A 23,150-nucleotide genomic window follows, 5' to 3' on the forward strand; every position below is an offset into this window, starting at 1 on the left:
TAATGTTTGGAAGCTGAAAGGCCAACCCATATTAGTATTCAACAGAAGGTTTCAGCTCTCTTTTTCTCCAATAGGGGAAACTGGCCTTGGTAAGTCCACCCTCATGGACACCCTTTTCAACACCAAGTTTGAAGGTGATCCAGCATCTCACTCACAGCCTGGGGTCCAGCTGACATCCAGTACCTATGACCTGCAGGAGAGCAATGTCAACCTCAAGCTGACTATTGTGAGCACAGTGGGCTTTGGGGATCAGATCAATAAAGAGGACAGGTGAGTGTGGGGGAGAGAGGCTATATCGTGACCTGGCTTTTCATTCTCCCTGTGCCCTAGTTGGGCCTGACTGCACTGCAGTTTTCCTGCTTGCTTCTTAGGAGTTGTTCTTGTCACCTCTTTGGGATGGGACAGGTAGAAGAGAGGACAGAAGCTCTGGAGTATCAGCACTGCTTCAGCTATAAAGCAGCTTTTCTCATGCTGTCAGAGCAATTTCTGCCCTGCTGGCAACCTTCTGCCCAAATTCATCTGGTGGGGAGACTGAAATACTCTAGGGCATCTGGGCTTGTTTTGATTTGTGCTGACCTCAAGCTACTGACCAAACCACTAGTGTGGTTTAGCGTCTGCTTGGCTTAATATCCACTTTTGGCAGGGCTCTTCCCTGGGAAGAACCAAAGGAAGCATGATAAATGTGCAGTGAGATACCCTGGGGGAGTGTCTGGCAGCTCACATCCTAGAGTGGCTGGAGTGTGTTGGTTAAGGGATGTGCAGTTACACCAGACAGTCTCCAAGGTGCATCTCTGCACATTGCTGATGAGATTTGCTTTTTTGTGTGTCTGTTAGATATTTTTTAAAGTTTGTTTAAAATGTACTGATGTCCTTTACATTATGAGTCTGGAAGGCTCTGTATTTCAGAAGGCCTTGCAAGGGAGTTGCAGGAATTTCCTGCCTCAGAGCACTGGGCAAAGGTAGTACTGAATGAAGCTGTCTTCTACCAGCAGCACTCAGGGCTATAAGAGAAGCAAGCCATTCACTCCCTGAGTGCAAGCAAGGGTTACACACTGTTGCAAATGAGTCTACATTAGCCTTGCTTTAGAAAGTCTCACACCCTCGCATTTCAGAATATGAGAGTCTGCTTTCCCTGGAGAGGATGGTGTATCTGCTGTCCTCTGCTGAATCCCAGTACTGTGTTTTGACAAACAGGCTGCTAGTCTGATGTAGGACCATGTCTCCTTGTCAGCAGTGCAACTTTAAAATTTCTTACAGGTGGGGAGCAAGGGAGGTAGAGAGGAATTGGTCTCAGAAAGTGGAAAATGGAAAGTGAAATCTATCAACAGTTTGTTTCTTAAAAGCAAGCCAAGGGGCATTGTCCTATTTGTTTAGCTCTCTGACTGTGAGATGTAAAGCTTTTTTTTTTTTCCTTTCACCAAAGCTATAAGCCCATCGTTGAGTTCATTGATGCTCAGTTTGAAGCCTACTTGCAGGAAGAACTGAAGATAAAAAGGGTCTTGCACAACTACCATGACACCCGGATCCATGCTTGCTTGTACTTCATTGCTCCAACAGGCCATTCCCTGAAATCCCTGGACTTGGTAACGATGAAGAAGCTTGACAGCAAGGTTGGCACAAGTAGCTCTTACTGGGCAGATTTACTGTTTGCATAGTGGAAGGGCTGCTGCTTTTCCAGAGGATCTCCCTACTTTGATTAGCCCTTCTGGTGGAAATGACTGAGTTGGAAAATAATTCTGTAGATGTATTGAGCACTTAGAAGTTTTTGAAGGTTGTATTGCAGACTTAGAGAAACTCCCAGGAGCAAAGTTGATTACTTCATACCTCTGTTTTTTTCTAGGTGAACATCATTCCCATCATTGCCAAATCTGATGCCATTTCCAAGAGTGAGCTGACCAAGTTTAAAATAAAAATCACAAGTGAACTGGTCAGTAATGGAGTGCAGATCTACCAGTTCCCAACAGATGATGAATCAGTGGCGGAGATAAATGGGACAATGAATGTAAGTGACTTGGTTCTTCCTCCTCTCCTATAATAGCACTGTCAGTGTAGGGGTTGGTGACCCACATTGGAATGTTTCTTAAATCTAATTTCCCATTTATTTTGTGTCTCAAAAACAGAGGATTTCACAAGAATCTCATCCTTGTAGTGTCATCCTAGTGTAATAAATCGACAAGCCAAATTCAGTAAATCAAAATTTAGAATTTTATTTTGAGACTTAAATTTAGTCTCCTACAGACACAATTAAAAGGAACAGTGTCGAACCCCGGGGTTTCGGCACTGGGTGAACGTGGTAACAGACTCTGTCAATCCACCACCCCCTCTGTTCGCAAATTGTGTCTAGCACTGCTGGTTTTTTATACAGCCTTTCGCTGAGAGTGGACGGTGGCCGTAGAGCTCTTGCTTCGTGGTAGCTTCATTAGGTATTCATGTTCAGGTCTGGGGTCAGCTGAATAGATTCTCGGAGTGGAACAATGCTGATTGCCGGGTCTGGAGAAGGTTTGGAAATGTTAAATTGGGCCGGAACAGATAAGATACCAATCTTCTCCAAATCGTTCGATCGTTAGCACGCCCATCTCCGGGTGTTGGCTGTCTTGAGGCTTTTCTTGGCAGAAATTCTTTCGTTCCCCAACCCCCGTGTCCCTTTCGTGCAGTTTTTGTCTCAGTTAACCCTAAACACACTTTAGGTTTACAGATCTTAAATCAGACTGAACGCAGATCAATTTTATATTGCATATCACTACATTTCATCGTGAATTAATTACATATTGCATTTCTTAACACGAATTAACTTTAGGTCATATATCACACTAGGCTAGGAGAGCTTTGTGGTAGGCTACTGCCTCTCTGGTGGCCTTTTCTAGTCAGAAAACAGACTTTTAATACCCTCCTTGTCGTCATGCGTATTCTGTTGAGGGACGTATAAGAAATCAGCGTTTAAACTCTCTTCAGCTCAAGGGTTTGTCATTATTCCTTTCCTATGTATCACTTTATGGCCTCCCACCAGTAAACTTCCAGAATCCTGTGGCATGGAATTACACAGCTTAACCAACAAGGTGTGAAAAACAGTACACAACTTGGGCCAGACATGCCTCGAGGTGCCTGCAGGTGCCCATTCTGGCTCTGGCCTGCCCAGCATTGTGGGTGCCTGTCTGTGTCTCTTTGAGGATGAAGCAAGCTGTCCCTTAGCCCTTCTGGCAGCACATCCTGACCATGGTCCCATTTTCCAGAAGGCTTTTCACAGGAAATCAAGTAGGGGAAGCTGATTGCTTTACTGCTGTGGATGTAGTAGAGATTTAGCTGATGTCCATTTATGTCACCTCTTGATTTAGTATTAATAGTTGTAGAGTGTTCTGGAGAGGCCTGAAAGAAACATGAAGTTTGTCCTTACATAGGAGCTGTCAGTGATGGTTTCCCGGTCAGAGCAGTTAGCCCTTCTGGGGGTGGAAGTGAACCTCTGCTTGTCTTTCAGCCATTTACTTGTCTCCTGGGAGAGAATTGCTGTCTCAGGTTGCAGATGTTCTGGGTTGTGTCAGTTGCTGCACAGACAAATCAACTCTTTAATCCTCTATTACAGTCAGAATTACCAGGTTTATGGGGACAAAGCAGTCCAGAATTTGACCAAGGCAATTTTGCAGGTCTAGAAAACTTGTATCCAAATACTGATATTATTAGAAACATAAGATAAATATTACTCTTACTCTGTGTGTGTCCCATGTGAGAGCAGGGGGCCCAGGAATACAGGGGGAAGAGCTCATCTCTGAGTGCTTGCTGGCAGTTCTGCTTTGTTTGCAGTTTGACTGTATGAGCCATGCTTTGAAAGCAAAAACATAATCTCTGAAATCTTTTGCTTGTACCAGCTGTCATGACCTTGTCCAAGTTTTTGGATAACCTCTGGATTTCACTACCTGCTCTTGAGAGCAATCCAGGGTCACTGATCTTTCATGTTGTGCTGGCTTGAAAGCAAAACCAGCGAGAGACTTCAAGTCAGAAAAAACAATTTAATAGGAGGAGAAAAGATAAAATAAAATCAGTAGTACAAAAGATCACTGACAGAGTCAGAATACAGCCTGATACCTTGAGGTGGTGGTAGCAGTCCAGATGAAGTGGTCTTGTTGAAGCAGTGATCCCATAGAAAGGTCTGGTAGCTCTTGTCCTCTGAGAATCCAGTGGGTAAGGCTACCTGTGCTGTCCCAAATCCCAAATTATATCCAGGTGGGAATGCTTGGCTCCTCCCCCTGGGTGGAGCATCTCACAATGGGATGATCGCATTCTATGCGTCTTGCAATGGGTCCTTGATTGCCCATTAAACAGAGATAGCTCCCGGAGGGAGTTATCTATGAGTCATGCAGCAGGGCATTGATGGCCCATTAACAGAAGATAGTCTGGAAGGAGTGGGCAAGGGAAACACTGCCCAACCTAGTTTCAACAGCTCATGTAGATGGTGATAGAATACATACTTTGGGCACTTCTTACATTGTAACCTAGGACACATGTAGTTGGCTTCTTGAGGCCCGTTCAATTGTCTAGAATTTGGTGCACTTTAAAAGCTTTGCCTAACAAATGTCACTTCACAAAACTCAGCAGAAAGATGTGGTGCAAGGAGCTGGGAACTCAAAGTGCTGAAACTTTGCACTTGACTTCCTTGCAGCTTGGCAGAATGCAATGTAGTTCCCAGGAGCAAGGGAGGTGGGGAGAAATCTCACAGAAAAATGCAGCAAAGTACAATGGCAATGTCTGGGGGTTTGCTTGGCTGCCTGAGTTTTGAAAATGAGAAGACTATAAGGTAAGATCTTCAGAGCCTAGATAGGTGTTGGGGGGGTTTCAGTTCCAATTTTGCTGAGCTTGCACTGGGCAAGTCTCTTTTTGCCTTCTGCAGAGAGATAATTTTACTAAGAAGTGACTATTTCTGATTTCTGAGTTTCCAAAAAGCAAATCCCTCTTGTTCTTAGTAAGCCTTTGTGTAATGTGGAGTGCATATCTCAGCTTGAAGAATGTGACTTTGGGTCACACTGGACACAGTGGCTGGGTACATGTTCAGCCCTTCCTCACCAGGGCAGAAGCAAGTAGGGCGGAAGGAGCTATTTCTCTGGGGGTGAAGGATGGACTTCCATCTCATGATCTGATGGAGCAAGGTGTCTTGTGCTCCATGAGCTAAAGGAGTGGTGGGGGGATAAAATAAAGAAGGCTTCAAGACCTCTTACTGCTTCTGTGCTTGTGCAGATGTTCTCCTCAGGCATGGCAAGCCCTGGGACAGCACCGCAGTCCGAGCCGCAGCACTCTGTTCCAGCTGTCACTCTGATGCCAGTCTTGTACTGGCTCATCTCACCTGACACTGTGGTTGGGAGGATCAGCCAGGTAGAGGATATAGAGTGGTAGCACTAAACAAAGTTTCCAAAAAAAGGACCCACCCTGCTACCCCTTGTCTTGGACTAGTGGCAAGTGACTAGGCTCCCTGAGATTAGCGTGTGCATAATGACTGTCTTGCTCAGTGGCTGTGCTCATCTCTGTGTGCTGGCAGGTCAGCCAGGTCTGAGAGGGACTAACGTGGATATCATTAAATGTGTTCCAGGCCCACTTGCCATTTGCAGTGGTCGGGAGCACGGAGGAACTGAAAATAGGAAACAAAATGATGAAAGCTCGTCAGTACCCTTGGGGCACAGTGCAGGGTGAGTTGAGCCCTGGGATTTTCATTGCATGAATGGTGACACTTGTGCAAGGAGGCAGTGGGCTTTCATAAAAGGAGTAAGGGCCTGCTGGACTTTGTTAAATCCTTGTGTCAGGCCTATAGTGCCAGTTTTCTCTGCTTGGAAGGGGTGGGGTTAAACCTGTTGGAGGAGTAGACAATTGGGGAATGTGGGAAGAGATCTTAGTTTCTGTGCCCATTTTCCACCTTACCATGTCTTCTTACAGTGGAGAACGAAGCTCACTGCGACTTTGTGAAGTTGCGGGAGATGCTGATCCGTGTGAACATGGAAGACCTTCGTGAGCAGACCCACACACGCCACTATGAGCTCTACAGGCGATGTAAACTGGAAGAGATGGGTTTCAAGGACACTGATCCAGATAGCAAACCCTTCAGGTGACATCCCTGGAGGAGACAGGAGAGCTTGAGAGAGGCATTGTTGGATGCGCTGTGTGCTCATGTGTGTGTGTATCCTTGGGGGAGCACAGAAAAAACAATGCAGCAAGAAAAACTGCCAGGTCAGATAAATCCAGACTTCAGCAAAGGTCTGTCTGGGAGAAGGTGAAAATACAGGGAGGATGTGCAGGAATGACTGTGAATCTGCAAGTATGGGAGTAGAAATGTCTGTGCTGCAGAGACAGTGATTCCTGTTTTGGGCTTACCTAGAAACAGAGGCCAGACAAAGTTAAAAGGATAAAAGCGGATATATTTAATGAAGGGCCTTCAGGTACATTAAGGGCAGACGAAGCCTCTCCAAGGGGCTACACCCAAAATGAATGATGGTCACAAGTTTTTTAGACAGATATAAGTTTGGTCTATATACACATCAGGTGTTAATCTTCCAATTATGGCTTCAGGTAATGAAGTCATTTACTCCCAGTTTGCTCCTCCCCAATTCACTTTTGTTTATACTTTTCGGGGCCTGAGGCTGTAGGGTGTCCTTGGATCTCAGGCCCAGAGGGATTGTATTGTCTGATTAAAATGTGAAGACAGTTAACTAACACTTTATATGGAGTTTAAAATTATGCACTAATGCAGTACAGGATTTGAAAAATATAAAAGCTAAAATCTTAAGGCATCAACAGCAGTGTTCCTCTGAACTAGTGTATTACCGCGATTCGCAAAGCAGTCACACGGAGAGAGAGGTTTTTCAGGGCAGAGGTTCCTCCGTTTCGACTCAAAGCTGAGACAGGGCAGAGCGAGCGCCTCTTTGTTTATTTCTTACTTTTTATACATTTCTGGGTCTAGCAGAAGATTGGCTTTTTGGGGTTTCCACCCTTCAGCCTCAGTGGTCAAACTAGCTGTCAGTTACAATTGTTTTCAGGTTAGAAATATGCAAACAAAGGACAGAGAATGAAAAACAAAGGATTTGTTTATGTTACATATGTGGGAAAAAGGTAGAAAACTGCTCTTAATATCATGCAGTAACTAAAGATCTAACTCCATTTTATGAAAATTCAAAAGGCTATAAAAAACTCAGAAAAACCAGGGTAACACTAGTGTTTGTTGCCAGCTGGTCTCTTTGAATTGCCCAACACTCAGTATACAGAGAAGTGCCAAAAATCATGGGATAAAGAAGACCTTGGGCACATGTGGGTGAGCGAGTAGCAAATGCGTTGTGTGCAAAGCAATAGTAATGGTGAGGGCCTGATTTCAGAGGGTCAGGAAAAGCAGTTTGTCCCAAGTCTTATCACTGGACTTTCCTTCCTTTTCAGCTTACAAGAAACTTACGAAGCCAAAAGAAATGAGTTTCTGGGAGAACTGCAGAAAAAGGAAGAGGCAATGAGACAGATGTTTGTCCAGAGGGTCAAGGAAAAAGAAGCAGAATTGAAGGAGGCTGAAAAAGAGGTAAAGACTGCAGTACTTGTGTCTTCATGGCTGTGAGTGATAGATTCACTCCCAAGTAGGTAGCTGTTGCCAAAGCACTTTCTGCAGAGTGTGGTTTAGGACTTTCTTACCAGGAAGTCTAAGGTTTAACTTGAATGGGGATGTTAAGGTGTTCAGTCTGTAGGACAAAACTGAATCACAGTGCTTGTTCTGTACAACTTACTGCACTAGGAAAGGGCCAGAGTCTTGATTCTGATGGAGAGGTGCAGTGTGGTAAAAGTCAAAGAGAGAAGCAGCCCTTGAGATTGTTATAAATGAAAAACGCTCCAATTTATTAATTGAGGGAAATTTATTAAAAAAAAAGGTCCAAATATAATTTTAGAGAGGAACAACAAAAAACCACTATCAAAAAAAAAAAAAAAAAAAGGGTCAGTGCTGAGCCCGGGTGTCGGTGCTGGGTGAGACACAGGTTTGCCCGCTGCAGCAGAGGGTCCCCTGTGCTCCACTCCGACTGTCCTGTCTGAGCGATTTTTATATGTTTTTTTTCGCCCGAGGCTGAGTCCCTTTTCTTCTGGTTCGGACTACGTGTATTCATGAGGAGTTCTTTCTCTGTGGCAAGTTGAACAAAACATATCTGGAAAGTGATGAGCACCCGTGATCGTGTTCCCGGGCATTGAGATGTATCTCTCTGATGGCCCTGGTTAACTCAATCTCCGGATATTTATCACATATTCATCGCCCAGCGTTCCTCGGATCACCTTGATGGACGATCCATCTCTGAGCTGGCCACACTTATTTTATTGTAAATGAAGTCCTCCCTCCTTTGTCCAGGTGGTTTTGACATTATGTTGCAGTCTCTGGCTTGTGAGTTTTAAAGCTTATAAGAATATATTTTAACAGTACATAAAAATATATGACAATTTTATTTGCACAAATTATCATATACACATATAACAAGATGAACTTGTTTTACAAAAAATACACCCATACAACTTTCTTAGCATTGTGAAAAATCCATTAATTTACTGACCTTTTGTCTCAGTTTGAAAGACAGGTATCTACTAGGGAGGGGCAGGGCCTCTCTAAGAGTGGAGAATTCAAATCCCTTCCCTTTAAATTATTATAATTTAGAAAATTAAGGGGGCTTTCAGGCAGAGATATGGGGGAAGGGATAACAGTTCTTTACTAGTATGTATAACAAGGCAAATAAACAACAATAACTACAGCATTAATAATAAACAGAACCAGGAACCTCGAGTTGCTTTGTTTCACAAAGCCCGGGGCAGTCTGATCTATTGGGACTTTGAGAGCACCAAGCTGGAACGGTGGAAACTCCCAGGCTGGTGGATGGAACGACAGGATGTCCCCGGCAGGCAGGGGGGTGCAGGGCTACAGCGTAGCAAAAAGAGCAGTGCTGAAGAAGACATGATGGCTGGACAGGGCTGGCCTAGCTCCAGCAGGGCAGGTGAAGGAGATCAGAATTCTTGGGCACACAAGCAGATGATGGTAGATTTCCCAGGACTGGACTTTCTGTTGACAGTGGACTTCTCCCACAGCAAGCAGCAGCTTGGCCGTCTTCTCTCCGATGCTGAGAGCAAGAAGAGCTAAGCTGCCTCTAGCTCTGTCTTTCTTGCCCTATAACTCATGTGATTTTCCCCATCTTGACTTTTGGCCACTTCTTTTGTGTTGGTCAAGCACTATCTAAGCACTAATGCTTAGTCTCTTAGCAACTTATGGGGAAAAATTCTATAAGAAAAAAAAAGGAACAAACTTAACCCATAACACCTTTAAAGAGGAATAAGGCAGAGACCCCTGGAGATGGATTCGGGGTTTTTTTTACATTTATGCTCTCCTAATCCTCTGTTCTTAGTCTGCACAATGATGCATTACTAGAACACTGCCTGTAAGTTGTTGTGGAAGGAGGCTGTTCCCTGCCCTTGTTTAGGCACTGGCAGCTCAGGAACTAGAAATGATGTGGAGACCAATGGAGACTCAAAGGTTCAGATCTCAAGGGATCCTTCCATTTTCCTCTTTTCCTGTGAACAGAATATCTGGTAGTGCCACATCCTGCTCACCTCTCCTTTCCCTTTAGCTGCATGAAAAGTTTGATCGCCTGAAGAAATTGCATCAGGATGAAAAGAAGAAGCTAGAGGATAAGAAGAAGTCTCTGGATGATGAAGTGAATGCATTTAAACAAAGGAAGACAGCAGCTGAATTGCTTCAGTCACAGGGTCAGCAGGCTGGAGGATCGCAAACTCTTAAAAGGGATAAGGAAAGGAAAAAGTAAGTTGCTAACCCAGAGGTATTTGCTTTTTGGTAATGGTTCTCCCTGACTATTTTTTTGGGTGTTCATATCTCCCTCCAACATAGCCAGTCCTTATCAGGGGAAGGTTTTCAGCCAGATTTAATCCCTAGTAAGGCTGAGCAGTATCTGGAAGCATGTAACATTTGCTGTCATCCTGAAGAGCAGGGAGCAATACTAACCTCCCTCTTTGCCTTCTGACAGCATGTGAGAGGATGAACTTGTTTTCATTCCTGTGCTGGGTTAAGTACCAACCGGGCAGAAACACCAAATTATGTAGTGGTTTCACGTTCACCTGTCTCTGTTTGCCAAATTTAGTGTAGTGGTTTAAGTGTCTTTTCTGCTGTGAGATAGGATTAGGAGAAAAAGGCAAAACAGGCCCAACTTAAAGGTAAACAGATAGATTTATTAACACACACTAAAAGGAGAAAAAAAAAAGAATCAAAATTAAACCTTCAAAACACTCTCCCTCGCCCACAAACTGTTCACTTTCCCACAAACAACACAAAGAGACATAACCTGTGATTTTCAGTCAGTTTCACCATTTAAAAAATAATATTTCATCAGTCCTTTAGGGAGAGGAGTCTCTCTTAGTTTACCATGGAATTTCCCCTCACTGACAACCTAGAACAGTTCTCTTGTGAGTTTTAACTGTCACAAAAACAGCTGCCCGGGAAAAACCTGCTTCTGTGAACTCCCCTCCCATTAGCAGTTTCCCAAGCTGCTTATGGGTCATGGGTCTCAGGCATACTGGGGTGTCACTTTTTAAAGATGAACAACTCCAAAGGCAAAGGATTCTTAATCTCAGGGAACAGAGATATCTTCTCACTTCTTCACTGGCACAGAGGGCTTCTCATCTCTATCCCTGTTCAAGCATCTCATGGGATCACCAGAATCCCAACTACTACTCCAATATCACTCAGTCCATTGCAAACACCTTTGCTCAAATCCATAAATCTAAACAATCATCTCCCCAAATGCATATTTTTTCCCATGATTTAAAGGGATAATCTACATATAGAGTTCATTACCATGGCTCAATTGAGAAGTCCAGCCTAAAATGGCAAACTCCTCAATCCCTTGTCCCAATAGTCTTTTCACTCTCTCTTCACTGACTTCATGCTGTGTCTCCTTATAGTTCAATCACTTTGTCCTTTTCCTCCCTCTCAGGGAAGAGTTAGAGCTCTGGAAGTTTCATTTTGTGTCAAGAAAGAGTTAATTTTCTTGCCTAGGTCTTTGGCTTCGGTATAGTGTCAGATTTCAAGGCCAAGAGCCAAGAGATTGGAGATCAGATCGGCTCAGGCAGTCAGAAACTTAACAGCCAAAAAGCAGGTGGCTCCTTCCCACCCCTGGTTTCATGGGGTGGGCCCAGCCCAACCGGGCCTGTAGTTGTTATGGGGGGGGGCTGGCAGACATCTTCCCCGGCTCAGCCAGCTCAGGGTAGGCTTTAAAATTAGCTGATGTTAAGCTGCAGCCTCCCCCTCCCCTTCCGGGAGTCGATGGGGCCCCGGGGGGGTGGGGCACAACCAGACCAGGGCCGGCTCCCCCCCCACAGGGGGGAGCGACAGGGCCCGGCCGACCTGGGCCGCTCCACAGAGCCGGCCCCAGAGCCAGTGTTACCTGCTTCTCCGGCCAGAAGGAAAAAGGGGCTGGCTTGGACACACTCAGGATTTTTATATGGGTATTCCCAAAAGTCGCATTCAGCTTCCTCAGTGGTCAATGTGTCAGTATCTAAGAATTGGCTTCTCATAGGTCCCTGTCCTTTCCAAAACAATTCCAAGGTCCTGACAGGGAACTGTTTCCACTCTAAAATCCAAGCTGTGTTAACCCATGACAATTCCCCAAGATTCCCTGCTCCTCCTTTGGTCTCTCAGTGCTTCTAAAGAAGTGGAACCATACTAGCTGCCAAGGCTAGGATGTGGGTAGCAGGGATGTCCCATTACCCTCAGAGAGGAGCGTGTTCTCACTCAGGTTCTTACTTGTTTAGGTTGAGAAGATTGTGAAAATTATTCAGGGAGACTAACAGTCTTGAATTCTGGAATCTGCAGAATGTAAGACTGTAAAATGAGAGGACAGCTCATAGCATCTTATTAGCACTAGTACTCTTCTGTCCTAAATAAGCTTTTTGCCTTCCACAGAAGCAGTGGGAGATACTGCATGGCTGTAGCAGGGGTTCCCCATGCTAGGGACTGGTGTGACAGGATCCAGCCCCTCATCAGGGTCTGGGATCTGGGCTGTCTGCAGTGCCTGTGCCAGGCTCCTGAAGCTCTGCAGTTGCTCAAGAGCAACCAGCTGTAGAGTGAAACAGATCTCCCAGTTCCCCCACTACCGAGCAGTTCCCTTCCTTCTCACTGTGGTACATTTCCCAAAAGGAGCACTGTGCCACCTGTGCAGGTGTGCAGAGAGCGGGGTGCAGACAAACAGGGGTCTGGTTTTGTACCACTGCCATGATCCCCCTTCTGCACAGCCCTGGGGCAATCCTTGCCTGCACTATGCAGTCTTAAGTACATGAAGAAGTGCTGTTAAATTGGACAGTATGGGGCATGCCCAAAGTGCTGACAGCGCTGTTTATCAGGGAAAAAGCCTGTGGCTGTTAAGCTTGGGATCAAATGAGATGGAGGAAAGACCCAATTACAAGAATAAGATCCTGGTTTAGTCTTTTAGAGCTGAAGCTGCTTCAACATGAACATTCTATTGCAATGAGCAATAAGTGCTGCCCTTTTCTCACTCGCCCATTCCTTTTTCCACTGCCTATTTTGATTTGTTCATTTTAATCACCTTCAGGGGGTTTTAGTATCTTTTCATACTGGGGAGTCTGAGACTGACTGGGTACAAACTTCTCTCTCCAGCTTGGACTGTGTGAGGAATACCTAGCTGAGTTCTTTCATGCTTAAAGCCCTTAGACATCTGCTCACTCAGGACTTCAGCCTTGAGATCAGTCAGAGTCAGGAATGCAGAAAAGGGAGGCAACAGCCCTATAGTATCAGCAATTAGTTGCTGTGGCCCAAGTCAAACTCTTGGTCCTTGAAGTGGTTCTCATCTCAGAACATCTCCTTGACACCAAGCATGTTGATATGGAAAAGCTTTGGTACTGTCCTTGTCAGTTAAGGGCACAGAAAACTCCATGACAGAGATAGGTCAGTGCTTCAGTAGAGCTTGGGAAGATAATAGGAAGCCTCTTTCTCTTCCAGGAAAATTGCTGTGCTAGAAATGGTGCTGCTTTCTTTACTCTGCAACTTCTCCGATCGTCCTTAATAATGGATTTCAGTATTTAGATCATAATTTTTTCTTAACAATCTATGAATTTTGCAAGCTGGAGCTTAATTGTAGCTTGTTTACTACTGGCTGGCAGTTCAATAGCCTTTTTCTTTCACAGGTGACTTGTTTAAACCCAAGCTCTGTAATTTGCACTAATCATGACTGATTTTTTTTGTTGTTGTTGTTGTTACATCATTATCATCATTATTAGGTCTTATGTGTGTGCTGTTTTACAGTTAACTGCTGTTTGGCTGCATGGTGCATGAGGCACATTGTCCTGGTAAGCGTCATTAACTAATAGAGCCTCACAGTGGAATCAGTTACCTTTCCTAAAAAAGCAGACCATGTGCAAGTCCTGAAGCTTATAAGTATTACCTGTCTTCCTCTGCTTTCACCCCCACTGTATGTGCTCTACCAGTCACTCTCTACATGTGCAGTTGTAGAAAAAAGTGTGTAATTATCTTTAAAGATTCTGCAAAGTTAAATTCAGAGACTCAGGATATGGAACATAGAAAAATAAGGATTATGTCCTCTTTCTTTTAAATCTTCCCTGCACTTCATTGGCTCTGTTCTCTTTTTTCCATCTCTCTTAAAAATAAATTATATTCTTTAATCACACAGGCCACTTTGATACTATGGCAACAATTGCTATGGAGATGTGGTGCTGATGATACAGCCCAGCTAGCCATGAAAATGTCTCTCTCTTTCCTTTCTCCTCCTTCCCTACCACTCCTCCAAGCTGTAATGTTAACTTGTGGTTACAGTGAAGGTGAAGGTAGATGCAAGACTAGTTTCTATCATCCTCATTAGGGTTATTAGTTAAACTGCTAATGACAGTGGTCTACTTACAGCTAGGTTGAGTGGGTTTAATTGAGCATTTTTAATTTGCTGATGATGCTCTGGTGAGAGGAAGAGAAAACCTCCCACTGGAATGTCTTGCTTCTTGACAGAGCAGCAATACTCATTATCCAAGGCAAGTGTGACAGTGCCCCAGGCTGAGGTGCACAGGCCTCTCAGAGAAGGTACCCTGTTGGAAATAAACTATAAAACACCCTAAAAACTCACCCTTGAGTCCACCCTTCCCTGCAGACAAAGTTAAGACTTACATTCTCTCCTGGACAGTCCAAACTAAATTATGGTCTACCCTTAAACTGGTAGAAGCTGATTCCAGGATTCCTTCCCTCTTCACCAAGGGAAATGGAAAAGCAAGTAAACATTATGTTGTCAGTGAGAGGCATTTGAATGTAATTTAAATGGGACCTTCCACTTAACAGAAGAGCTGCAGAAGGATCTTGCACTGACTCAAACTGGCTCTTGCAGTCATCTTGATCTGTCCAGTTGAATGAATGTCTCTGCTGCCAATGGTAACTGTAGAACAATGAAAAGAACAATTCTCTGCTTATCAGGCTCTGAATGTGGAAAAATAAGCTCAGAATTACAGTGTTTGTTCTGGTGCTGAGTACCAAGGCACAGCTAAAGTGTAGTTAGAGTGAACATTAATGATTTTTGTTGGTTTTGGATTGCTTTTGGCAGTCCTCAACTGTACACTGTTGTGTGCTGGGCTTTGAATCAAAAGTTCTTTGTTCCCACTACACAAATGCAGTCTGTGCCTTTTTCAATGGACATTTGTCATTGCTAAATTAAATATGTATATGTGGTACTTTTCCAGGATTTAGAAAAACACTCTCCATATTGATCCATAAAGTGTTGCAGGGCTTCACTTTTTTGCAAGGATACAAACAAGTCACAGTTGATGAGTGCTGTAGCATGCAAAACGGTGAAAGGATTGTTTTAGAAAATAAGTTTGGTTCATCGCACTGCTGAGTGTGTGTGTATGTGTGTCTGCATAAAGCATGTTTTGTAGTCAGATTAAACCTTATTAATGCTTAGCAACATTTTCTTTTTTGTGAGTACGCATTAGCAAAATTTGTATTTTTATTTTGTTTTTGTCATTAATCCATAAAACCATTAACCTGCCTTTTTCTTTCATTTTCAGTTCGGGTTTCCTGTAGAACCTTTCCCTTGGCCCCAGAGGCGAATGCCCCACCCTTGGTTGTGCCATTGTGCCTGTTTGCTCACCTTTCCCACTGCTCCCCTCCTGCGCTCACCACTTGGGGTTAAACTAGAGCTCTTGGCTGCTGGAGTTGTTCTTGTGAGGGACCCTGCTGGCCAGAGGGGCTCGTGCCCGGTTCCTCCTGCCTCTTGGGCAGCAGCAGGATGCCCACTTGGGCAAGTGTCCCCTCTCCCATTGCTCAGCTTTTCCCCCGCTGCATGGTGTCAGAGCTGCTTGGGAGGTGCATTTAGCTCCTGCTGTGGGTGCAGCCCAGTGCTGCCGTGGGGTGGGATGTGCTGTCTCCAGAGACTGGCTGCCCTTTCCCCATGTTAATTTGCTGTCCCTAAGCCCTCATTACCCCCTGTGCTGCCATGTGTGACTCAAATAACTTTCAAGGACTTTTTGCAAAACTTGACATCCTCACAGGCATGGGCCTGAATCCAAACCTCTAGTTCCCAGGCTTGAGGAAATCTCAGATTTGGATCCATGGTTTGCAACTAAGTGTTCTCTGAATGCTGCAGAGGTCATGAAGGATCTCTTGCCTGGTCTCCCTTTCAGTGTGCTGACCTGGATGCACATCCTGGATCCAATCTCAGGGAAAGCTGTTCACCTTGCTGTACATATCAGTGTTTCTGAAGAAAGATGATGTTTCATTGTTTTTCTTCTCAGTGATTCCAACAATTTCTGGTTTTAATGAAAAAAACCCCTACCTTTATTTTTTTTTTTATCTGGCATCTCTTTTGAACTGTACAGATGTTGACAGGTTTATTCTCATATTTTCTATTCAGCAAAAGCCTTACTGCAAGATTTGTGCTAAAAAGGAGGGTGTTTTGCTCACTGGGCCAGGAGTTCACTCTGGCTAAGTGCAACTGGGGTTTGCCTGCAAGTGTCTTCTCTGTGTATTTGGCAGAGTTTTGTTTTTAAATAAAGAGTTCATCAGACAGTGAATTCTGGTTAACATTTACTTCTTTTGTTTTTTTTTTTGTTTTCTTTGCCCTTCTTTTACAGTAACCCATGGCTCTGTACTGAGTAATTACCCCTGAATACAATGGCCTGGAATGGACCTTCATTTACTTGTTAAATTGGAGGGTCTAATAAAACGTGACAGCATTTCAGCTGTGACCTTTCCAGGGTGTTATCCTTGCTCTCTCCTATGTCCTCGTTGTGATTCTGTCTTTACTATGTACTAGTGGTTATTGCTTTTATTAAGCAATGTAAAATTAGTCATAACAAGGTTCTAGATGCTACAACTTTAAATCCTGCCATATTTTTTTCCCCTACAATTAATGGATTCCCCCTTTTCCTGGTCTCGTTCCACCCAGCTAAATAAGGGATATGGAAATAAGGTCTGTGAGTTATTTTTGCTGGCAAAATAACAACTCAGTTTAAATATATTTATTGATGACATTAAAATGACAACACCATCTTAGTTTAATTATCACATAGTTCAGAGATAAAGCACTCTTTTCTCGTTATATTTGGTGTAATTTTCATGACATCATCTGTCTTTTTTCATTTGCTTTTACTGTTTTCTTTTGCTAATTCATGCTATCTGAAGACTAACATGTAAATCCTTGTTTCCATTTCAGACTTGCTTGTTGTGGCCCCGATCCTTCAGTCGTGCTGTGGGCAGGCTCAGTGCTCTGTATGTGGTGAATCCACACATCCTGCCCCTGCTGAAAGATCAGATGCATGCTGCCAGGCAGCCTCCACAACCCCCTCGAGATCCTGGGGTTTTAGAAGATAAGCACATGTCAGGGCTAGCCCTGATAGGTGATGCTGTTTAGTGCCTGCTGCTGAGGTTTTACCTGAGCAGTGCTCTGGGTGATGCCACAGGCTCAGGAGCAGTTTCAGCACAGGGTCAGCCTAGCTCCTGCTCACAGCAGCAGCCCCAGGTCAAACCATGGCCTGGCCTTTGTTCCCAGCAGTCAGGGCAGTCCAAACTCTTGATTGCCATGTATTTTCTCAGGTATTCTGTTTCACCATAAATACAATTTCATTTCCCATAGAGCTCTTTGATTGCTTTGTGGTTTGTTTGGAATTTTTTTAGCAAGTTAAAATTATTTTAATATTTTCTTCTTCCTCTACTTTTGAATGTTTCCCTGCTTCCAAAACCAGTTAGTATTAATCTGTCAACAATATCTAGATTATCTGCTAAAAGGACAATTGGATGTGACTTTTTACCATACTGCAGGTCACTTCTTCCTGACCATTTGCCTTATTAGAATGTTAACTTATGTGAAATCTTATAAAAGACTTTAAAGAAAAAAAGGTTTTTATTTGTGTAAAAACAAGTTTCCCTGAAGTATTTGTACCACAAAGAGGTTCCATCTCTCCTCTGTCAGCTGTTTCCATGTTGCATCTCTGTCTTGCTTTTTAATGTATTTCTCTTTTTTTGCTAATCTTCTGTTTTTTCTCTTTTTCCCCCTTTTCTCTCTGTAGCTTTTTTTAATCTGTCTTCGCCAGCTGCACTTTGAGGGAGAAGACTGCCACTTCTAGAAGAGTTTAAGGGTCTTATGTCTGGAGAGGGGGGAACAAATCTTTAGTGTTAGTGTCTTGGAAAGCAGCTCTTTTACTGACTTGCATGATATTTAAAATTGAAGTGTCTTGTAATTTGTGTGACAAGACAGGGTGATGAGGGGGGAACTGATGACCTGGAATTTTGAAGAGCGACAGAAATGTCATGTTGGGACTAATGATGTAGCAAATACATTTTCAACCGTTGTTATGGGCATATGTTTTTTTTAATGTTGTCTTTAATAATATAAATGTCATGGGCTTCCCTGAGGGGTGAAGCCTAAGGAATATTTTCAATATGTTGTTTGATTGCTTTTGGAAACTGTGCATTCAGACTCAAAGTACAAACATGGTGCAACTTGCTCTGTTGTCAGCCATGAAATCTTTAATTTTATCAAAGAAATAAAGTAAGAACTGCGTGTTCTCACTGGTGTCCTCCTGTGTCTCACCATCCTGTTAAAAGAGCCCCAATGGCTGGTGGATGTGAGTCAAGTGGTACTTTCTCTTTCCTAACTCCACCGTTCCTCTTGTTCTTTAAAGTTAGGAGAAGCTGGCAGTGCCAGGGAGAGGCGATGCCGGGGCTGGTGTAAGGATGAATTCCATGCCCGCCGTGAGCGGGGTGCAGTGTCCCGGCGGTGCTGGAGCCGCCCGGGCACTGCTCGCCCCCCGTGCTGCCCTGCCCGTGCCTCGCATGCTCCCCGAGCCACCGTCCCGTGCCGGCCTCGTTTCCTTTTTACAAATGCAAGTGCGTGAAAACGGCACCGCGTTCTGTATTTACATGGTGTGAAAAGTGCATATTATATGGCTCTACGCAAGATATTTACTATATGTATTGTGTTGTGTTAATTGTTGGTGTTGTATTAATATTTTGATAGTATAGTAAATGAAGTTTTGTAGTTAAAGTGTAGTTTTTGTATGCCAACCACAGGAAAACGTAAATCTTTCAGAGAAAAAGAATTTCCTACTTCCTTATCAGAAGAAACCAACTCCTCCTGCCTCTCTCAGCCTTAAGAATGCCACAGAGATTAAAGAAAAAAAAAAAAAAAGTGATACAAACCAGAGACAGTTCTTTGTTTAAATAAAGTTTATGCATTATGTATAAAATATATGAATATTCAACAGGCTATTGCTTTTAAGAGATAGTCCTTTGTTAGCAGGGGTCCTTCTCCAGAGCTTGTGGCTCGGGAGAGGCACCCAGACGTCTGTAACTTTGTTTTTATTGTCTTGTATTGTCCTAACTCTAAAATTGTTCAATTTTTTTACTCTAATTCTATTTTTATAACCATCTTATTTACTATTAAACTTTTAAAATTTTAAAACAAGTGATTGGCGTTTATCACAATTATGGTAGCAGAGGATGGTTACAACACCTCACTGCTGGTGCCTTAGGGGAATCAGGGTGAGGACGGCGCGCCCTGCCCAGTTTGGCAGATTCGCTCTGTGTTCCCCTGCTGTGACCGGCAGATACAGGTCACGATCAATGGACAAAAGGAGGCAATAAAACAAAGAAAAGGGAAAAGATTCCCTAAAACCTCGGTAGTTAGCCCCTAAGACTAAAGTGTACACGAAAACAAAGACCCAAAGACAAAGGACAGGTAAGTACTGGTTTGGAGGGGCGGTTAAGGGGTGGATGAATGTGTGTGAATGAGAGGCAGCTGGTTATCCCAGACCTGCTAAGCGAGTGCGGAGTCTCCCATGCTGCGTTTCCGTTCTTTCGCGAGAAAGACGGCCAGTAAAGAGACGAAGCGAGTGATAAGAAGAGCGAGAGAATCCCCCCAGGGAAACTGGGACTGAGTCTTAGAGAAGGGGTGGGACCCCCTAGGAAGTAAAAAAGTCTGCTGGATTGAGGGGTAATTGCCCCAAGATCATCCAGGACTGAAACCTGCTGGGTTGAGGGGTTAATATCCCAAGAACACCCAGGGTTCTGCCGGATTGAGGTTATGCCCAAGAGCATCTAGGGTTGGACAACACAGCTGGATTGAGGGGATATCCAAGAGCACCGGGACTGGCCAGTAACACCTAAAATTGTAATAGGTGATTTAAAAGTAAAAGGTACCTTATTGTTGTTTTGTTGTGTGAGAGTGAGTCACACACAAAATCTGCCTCAGTTTCCCCCAGGCGGGTGGGGGGGCTGTGGAAAAGTGTGTGTGTGTGACCTGCAATTCAGCCCTTTTTCCTCCGGGCGTGTGGAGGGGGGGAGTCGTAGTAAAAGTGTAAGTGACACGCAAATCAGCCTCATAGGTGGACCAGCACCAGAGGTGACCAGATTCTGGGCCCTCCTCAGAGGCCCAGCTATACTGGAACCCAGAGACCAAACCCAGGGCGAGGGGGAGGACACACAAAGCCACGATTCTCTGGCGACAAGCTTCATGTCCTAAGAGTGTGAAAGAGTGTGTAAAAGTGAAGGAGGAATGAAGTGAGAGTAGATGGAAGAAAGCACATGTAATGTTGGCTGTTATATCTCCTTAGAGGGAGGTGTATTATATTTGTGTGGGATAGAAGGGATTTTTGTGTGTGTGCATAGATAGAAGTGTAATAGACTATGAACACGAAGAAAAGTTCCAATAGGAATTTATTACATTGCAGCAAGCAAAGCAAAGGCAAATACAGCGCTGGACGGCAGGGGGAGTCTCGCTCCACCAACTGCCGTGAATTGGCAGGTTTTTCAGTCTTGCTTTTATCTTGCTTCTTTCCTCCGATGATGTATGTGTGACGTGTTGCTGGGAGGGTCTCTTTCTGTCCCTCGGTGGTCGCAGAGATGAAGGCTGTAGTTGTCCTCTTCCTTATATGGTAACTAAGCTGGAATTCCTGAAACTTAAAGCTGATTAAGCAAGTAGAGAGAGAGAAAAGAAATTGGGCAAGGGTATGTTTGCCTATAAGCTTAGATAGTAACATAGTAACTTCCTGTTATCTTGAGTTATTTGATCTCCAGTGAACAAAAAATAGTTAATGTTTATCACAGAAGTGGTCTTTAGGTTGTAAGAGAAAGTGAAAAACAGAGGTGGGGGACGAATAGATAAAATCTTGAAAAATAGGACAGAAAAACAGTAAGTTGGATACAAGGAAGAAAAAAGAGTGTAAAAAATTACCAACAGAAATACCTCAAGATAGCCCTCTCGGCATTATGTTAGCTAACTGGGATAAAAACCCTTGTACAAAAAAAAAAAAAAAAAAAAAGGAAAAGGTAAAGATGATACAATTTTGCATGATAGAATGGGCAGAGAAGGAAATAAGATCTGACCATGTTTATTAGCCCAGATATGGCTCTTTTGAGAACTAGATTTGTCAAGCTCTAAATATATTTGTAAATTCAAAAGAACCGTTTAATCCCGAAGAAAGAGAATATGCCACATGTTAGACAGGAGATTTTAGGAGAATAAAAATCTTTAACGTATCAGAAACGCCCGAGACGAAACAAGAAAAGAAAAAGGGGAAAGAAAAGGGAAGAGAACAAGAAGAAAAGAAGGAAAAAGAGTGGGATCCTTTGCAGGCTTTGCCCCCTCCGTTCCCGCTCGCGCTCCCGCCGTTCGCGGCCGAGGCCCCTGTCCCAAGTCCCGCTTCAGCCCCGCCTGCTGCCAGCATGGGCTGGCAGCCTCCGGCAGCCCCGCCTGCCCCGGTTCCCGTCCCGAGAGCCGGTTCGCAGCCCGCGGCAGCTGCGTCGGTCCCCGCATACATTCTATCCCCGGCCCCGCCGGTGAATTCGTCTGCCCCGGCCGCCTGGTCTGCGGCCGCCCTGGGGGCCGTGCCGGGGGTCCCTCCTAACGCGTGGTCTAGGGCCGCAGCCCCGACCGTGCCGGGGATCCCGTCGGTCCCAGCCGTCCTATCTCCAATCGCTTCCCCCACTACCCTATCCCCGGTTGCCCTGCCCGTGCCGGCTGCGCTGGGCGCTGCCGCCGCTGCTTTGTCTCTGCCGGCAGCCGCTGACTCAGCCGCCATCAGCCCCATGCAGGCTGTCCGTGCTCCCCTCTGGTATCCCCCAGAACTGCCCCCTCCTCTGCCGGTCCTGGCAGCAAACCCCGCCTACGCTCGGCCCTTGGAGGACCAAGCCTCGGCGCTTTGCCCTCCCCTCACCGCCCTTCCTGCCCCGAGCTCCGTTCCCTCAGTAACCACAGCGACTGCTCAGAGAAACGAAAATTAGGCCAAGATGATGAAGAAAAAATTAACAAAGAAGTTTGGGCTGGGGAATAAAATAGGGGAGGATTAAATATTGACCCTATAAGTGTTACAATAGAGAGAGAAGATTGTCCCATACGTGTACGTCAATACCCCATATCTTTAGAGGGACGGGAGGGTTTGAAGCCAGTAATAGAAGGACTAATAAAGGATGGGACATTAGAATCTTGTATGTCTCCCCATAATACCCCTATTCTCCCAGTAAAGAAGCCCGATGGTGTAACGGGTTAAGGCTTTGTTCATTGAACTTGCAAACACAGGATGACTCATGACTTTTTAAACTTGCAAACACAGGATGACTCATGACTTTTAAGAGAACCTTTGAACTTGCAAACACAGGATGACTCATGATTTTTTTAGACACGTGCTATTGCTTAACAAGGCTTTTGAGTTTCAGGAAAAGGAACTGTAACTGTTTTTGGAAGATAGAAGACGGCCTCCTAGCAACAAGATAACACATACTGCGAAACTGACACAATAACAGGAGAAAGAACTGTATAAAATGGGACTGGAAGACCGTAACCGCGCGGCAGTGGGCGGAGTGCAGACTCCCCTGTCGCCCAGCGCTGCATTTGCTTATGCCCCGCTTGCTGTAATTAATAAAATTCTAATTGGGACTAAACCTTAAGTTGTGCAATTTATAACAATGGGAGTTATAGACTAGTACAAGATTTAAGGGAGGTTAACAAAAGAACTCAGTCTCGTTACCCAGTGGTACCCAATCCCTATACACTTCTAAGTAAAGTTCCACCCCAGCATCAGTGGTTTAGTGTAGTAGATCTTAAAGAGGCTTTTTGGGCCTGTCCACTAGCCAAGGAGAGCCGAGATATCTTTGCCTTTGAATGGGAGGATCCAAAAACTGGAAGAAAGCAGCAATTAAGATAGATGAAATTACCGCAAGGGTTCACGGAATCTCCAAAATTATTTGGGCAAGCATTAGAAAAAAATACTGCAAGCCTTCTCCACTCCTCCTAGAATACAAATTATCCAATATGTAGATGATCTTCTACTATCTGGAGAAGATGAAGTTGAAGTTAGAGAAGCTACAATAAAACTTTTAAATTTTCTTGGAGAAAAAGGATTAAGGGTATCAAAAGGGAAACTGCAATTTGTAGAACCAGAAGTAAAATACCTTGGACACTTGATAAGTAAGGGTAGTTGAAGGCCCAATCCAGAGAGAATTGCAGGAATTTTATCCCTTCCACCTCCCTCTTCAAAGAGGGAAATCAGAAAACTACTCGGATTGTTGGGATATTGTAGATTATGGATTGAGGGTACACACAGGCAGTAAAATTTTTGTATGAAAAGTTGACAGAGGGAGATAATATAAAATG

General features: G+C 44.3%; 1 protein-coding gene across 5 annotated transcripts in view; it reads left to right on the forward strand.

The window, feature by feature from the left end:
• The window catches only part of SEPTIN6 (septin 6), a 52,110-nt gene extending 34,040 nt beyond the window's left edge, over positions 1-18,070 (forward strand). Inside the window, exons 3-11 of one of the 5 annotated variants that reach the window (XM_040088848.2) lie at positions 75-270; positions 1,424-1,610; positions 1,841-2,002; positions 5,573-5,669; positions 5,914-6,082; positions 7,402-7,534; positions 9,606-9,796; positions 13,310-13,353; positions 17,569-18,070. In XM_040088848.2, the coding sequence (XP_039944782.1) occupies positions 75-270; positions 1,424-1,610; positions 1,841-2,002; positions 5,573-5,669; positions 5,914-6,082; positions 7,402-7,534; positions 9,606-9,796; positions 13,310-13,313 (1,139 nt within the window). In that variant the 3' untranslated portion in view covers positions 13,314-13,353; positions 17,569-18,070. Of the gene's footprint in view, positions 1-74; positions 271-1,423; positions 1,611-1,840; positions 2,003-5,572; positions 5,670-5,913; positions 6,083-7,401; positions 7,535-9,605; positions 9,797-13,309; positions 13,354-15,069; positions 16,096-16,134 lie in introns of those variants that run through there. The other 4 variants (XM_040088847.2, XM_040088846.2, XM_040088843.2 and 1 more) reach the window with 4 other exon arrangements.
• The last annotated feature ends 5,080 nt before the right edge of the window (positions 18,071-23,150 follow it).

This window comes from Hirundo rustica, chromosome W, assembly GCF_015227805.2.
Source record: "Hirundo rustica isolate bHirRus1 chromosome W, bHirRus1.pri.v3, whole genome shotgun sequence".
NCBI lineage: Eukaryota > Metazoa > Chordata > Aves > Passeriformes > Hirundinidae > Hirundo > Hirundo rustica.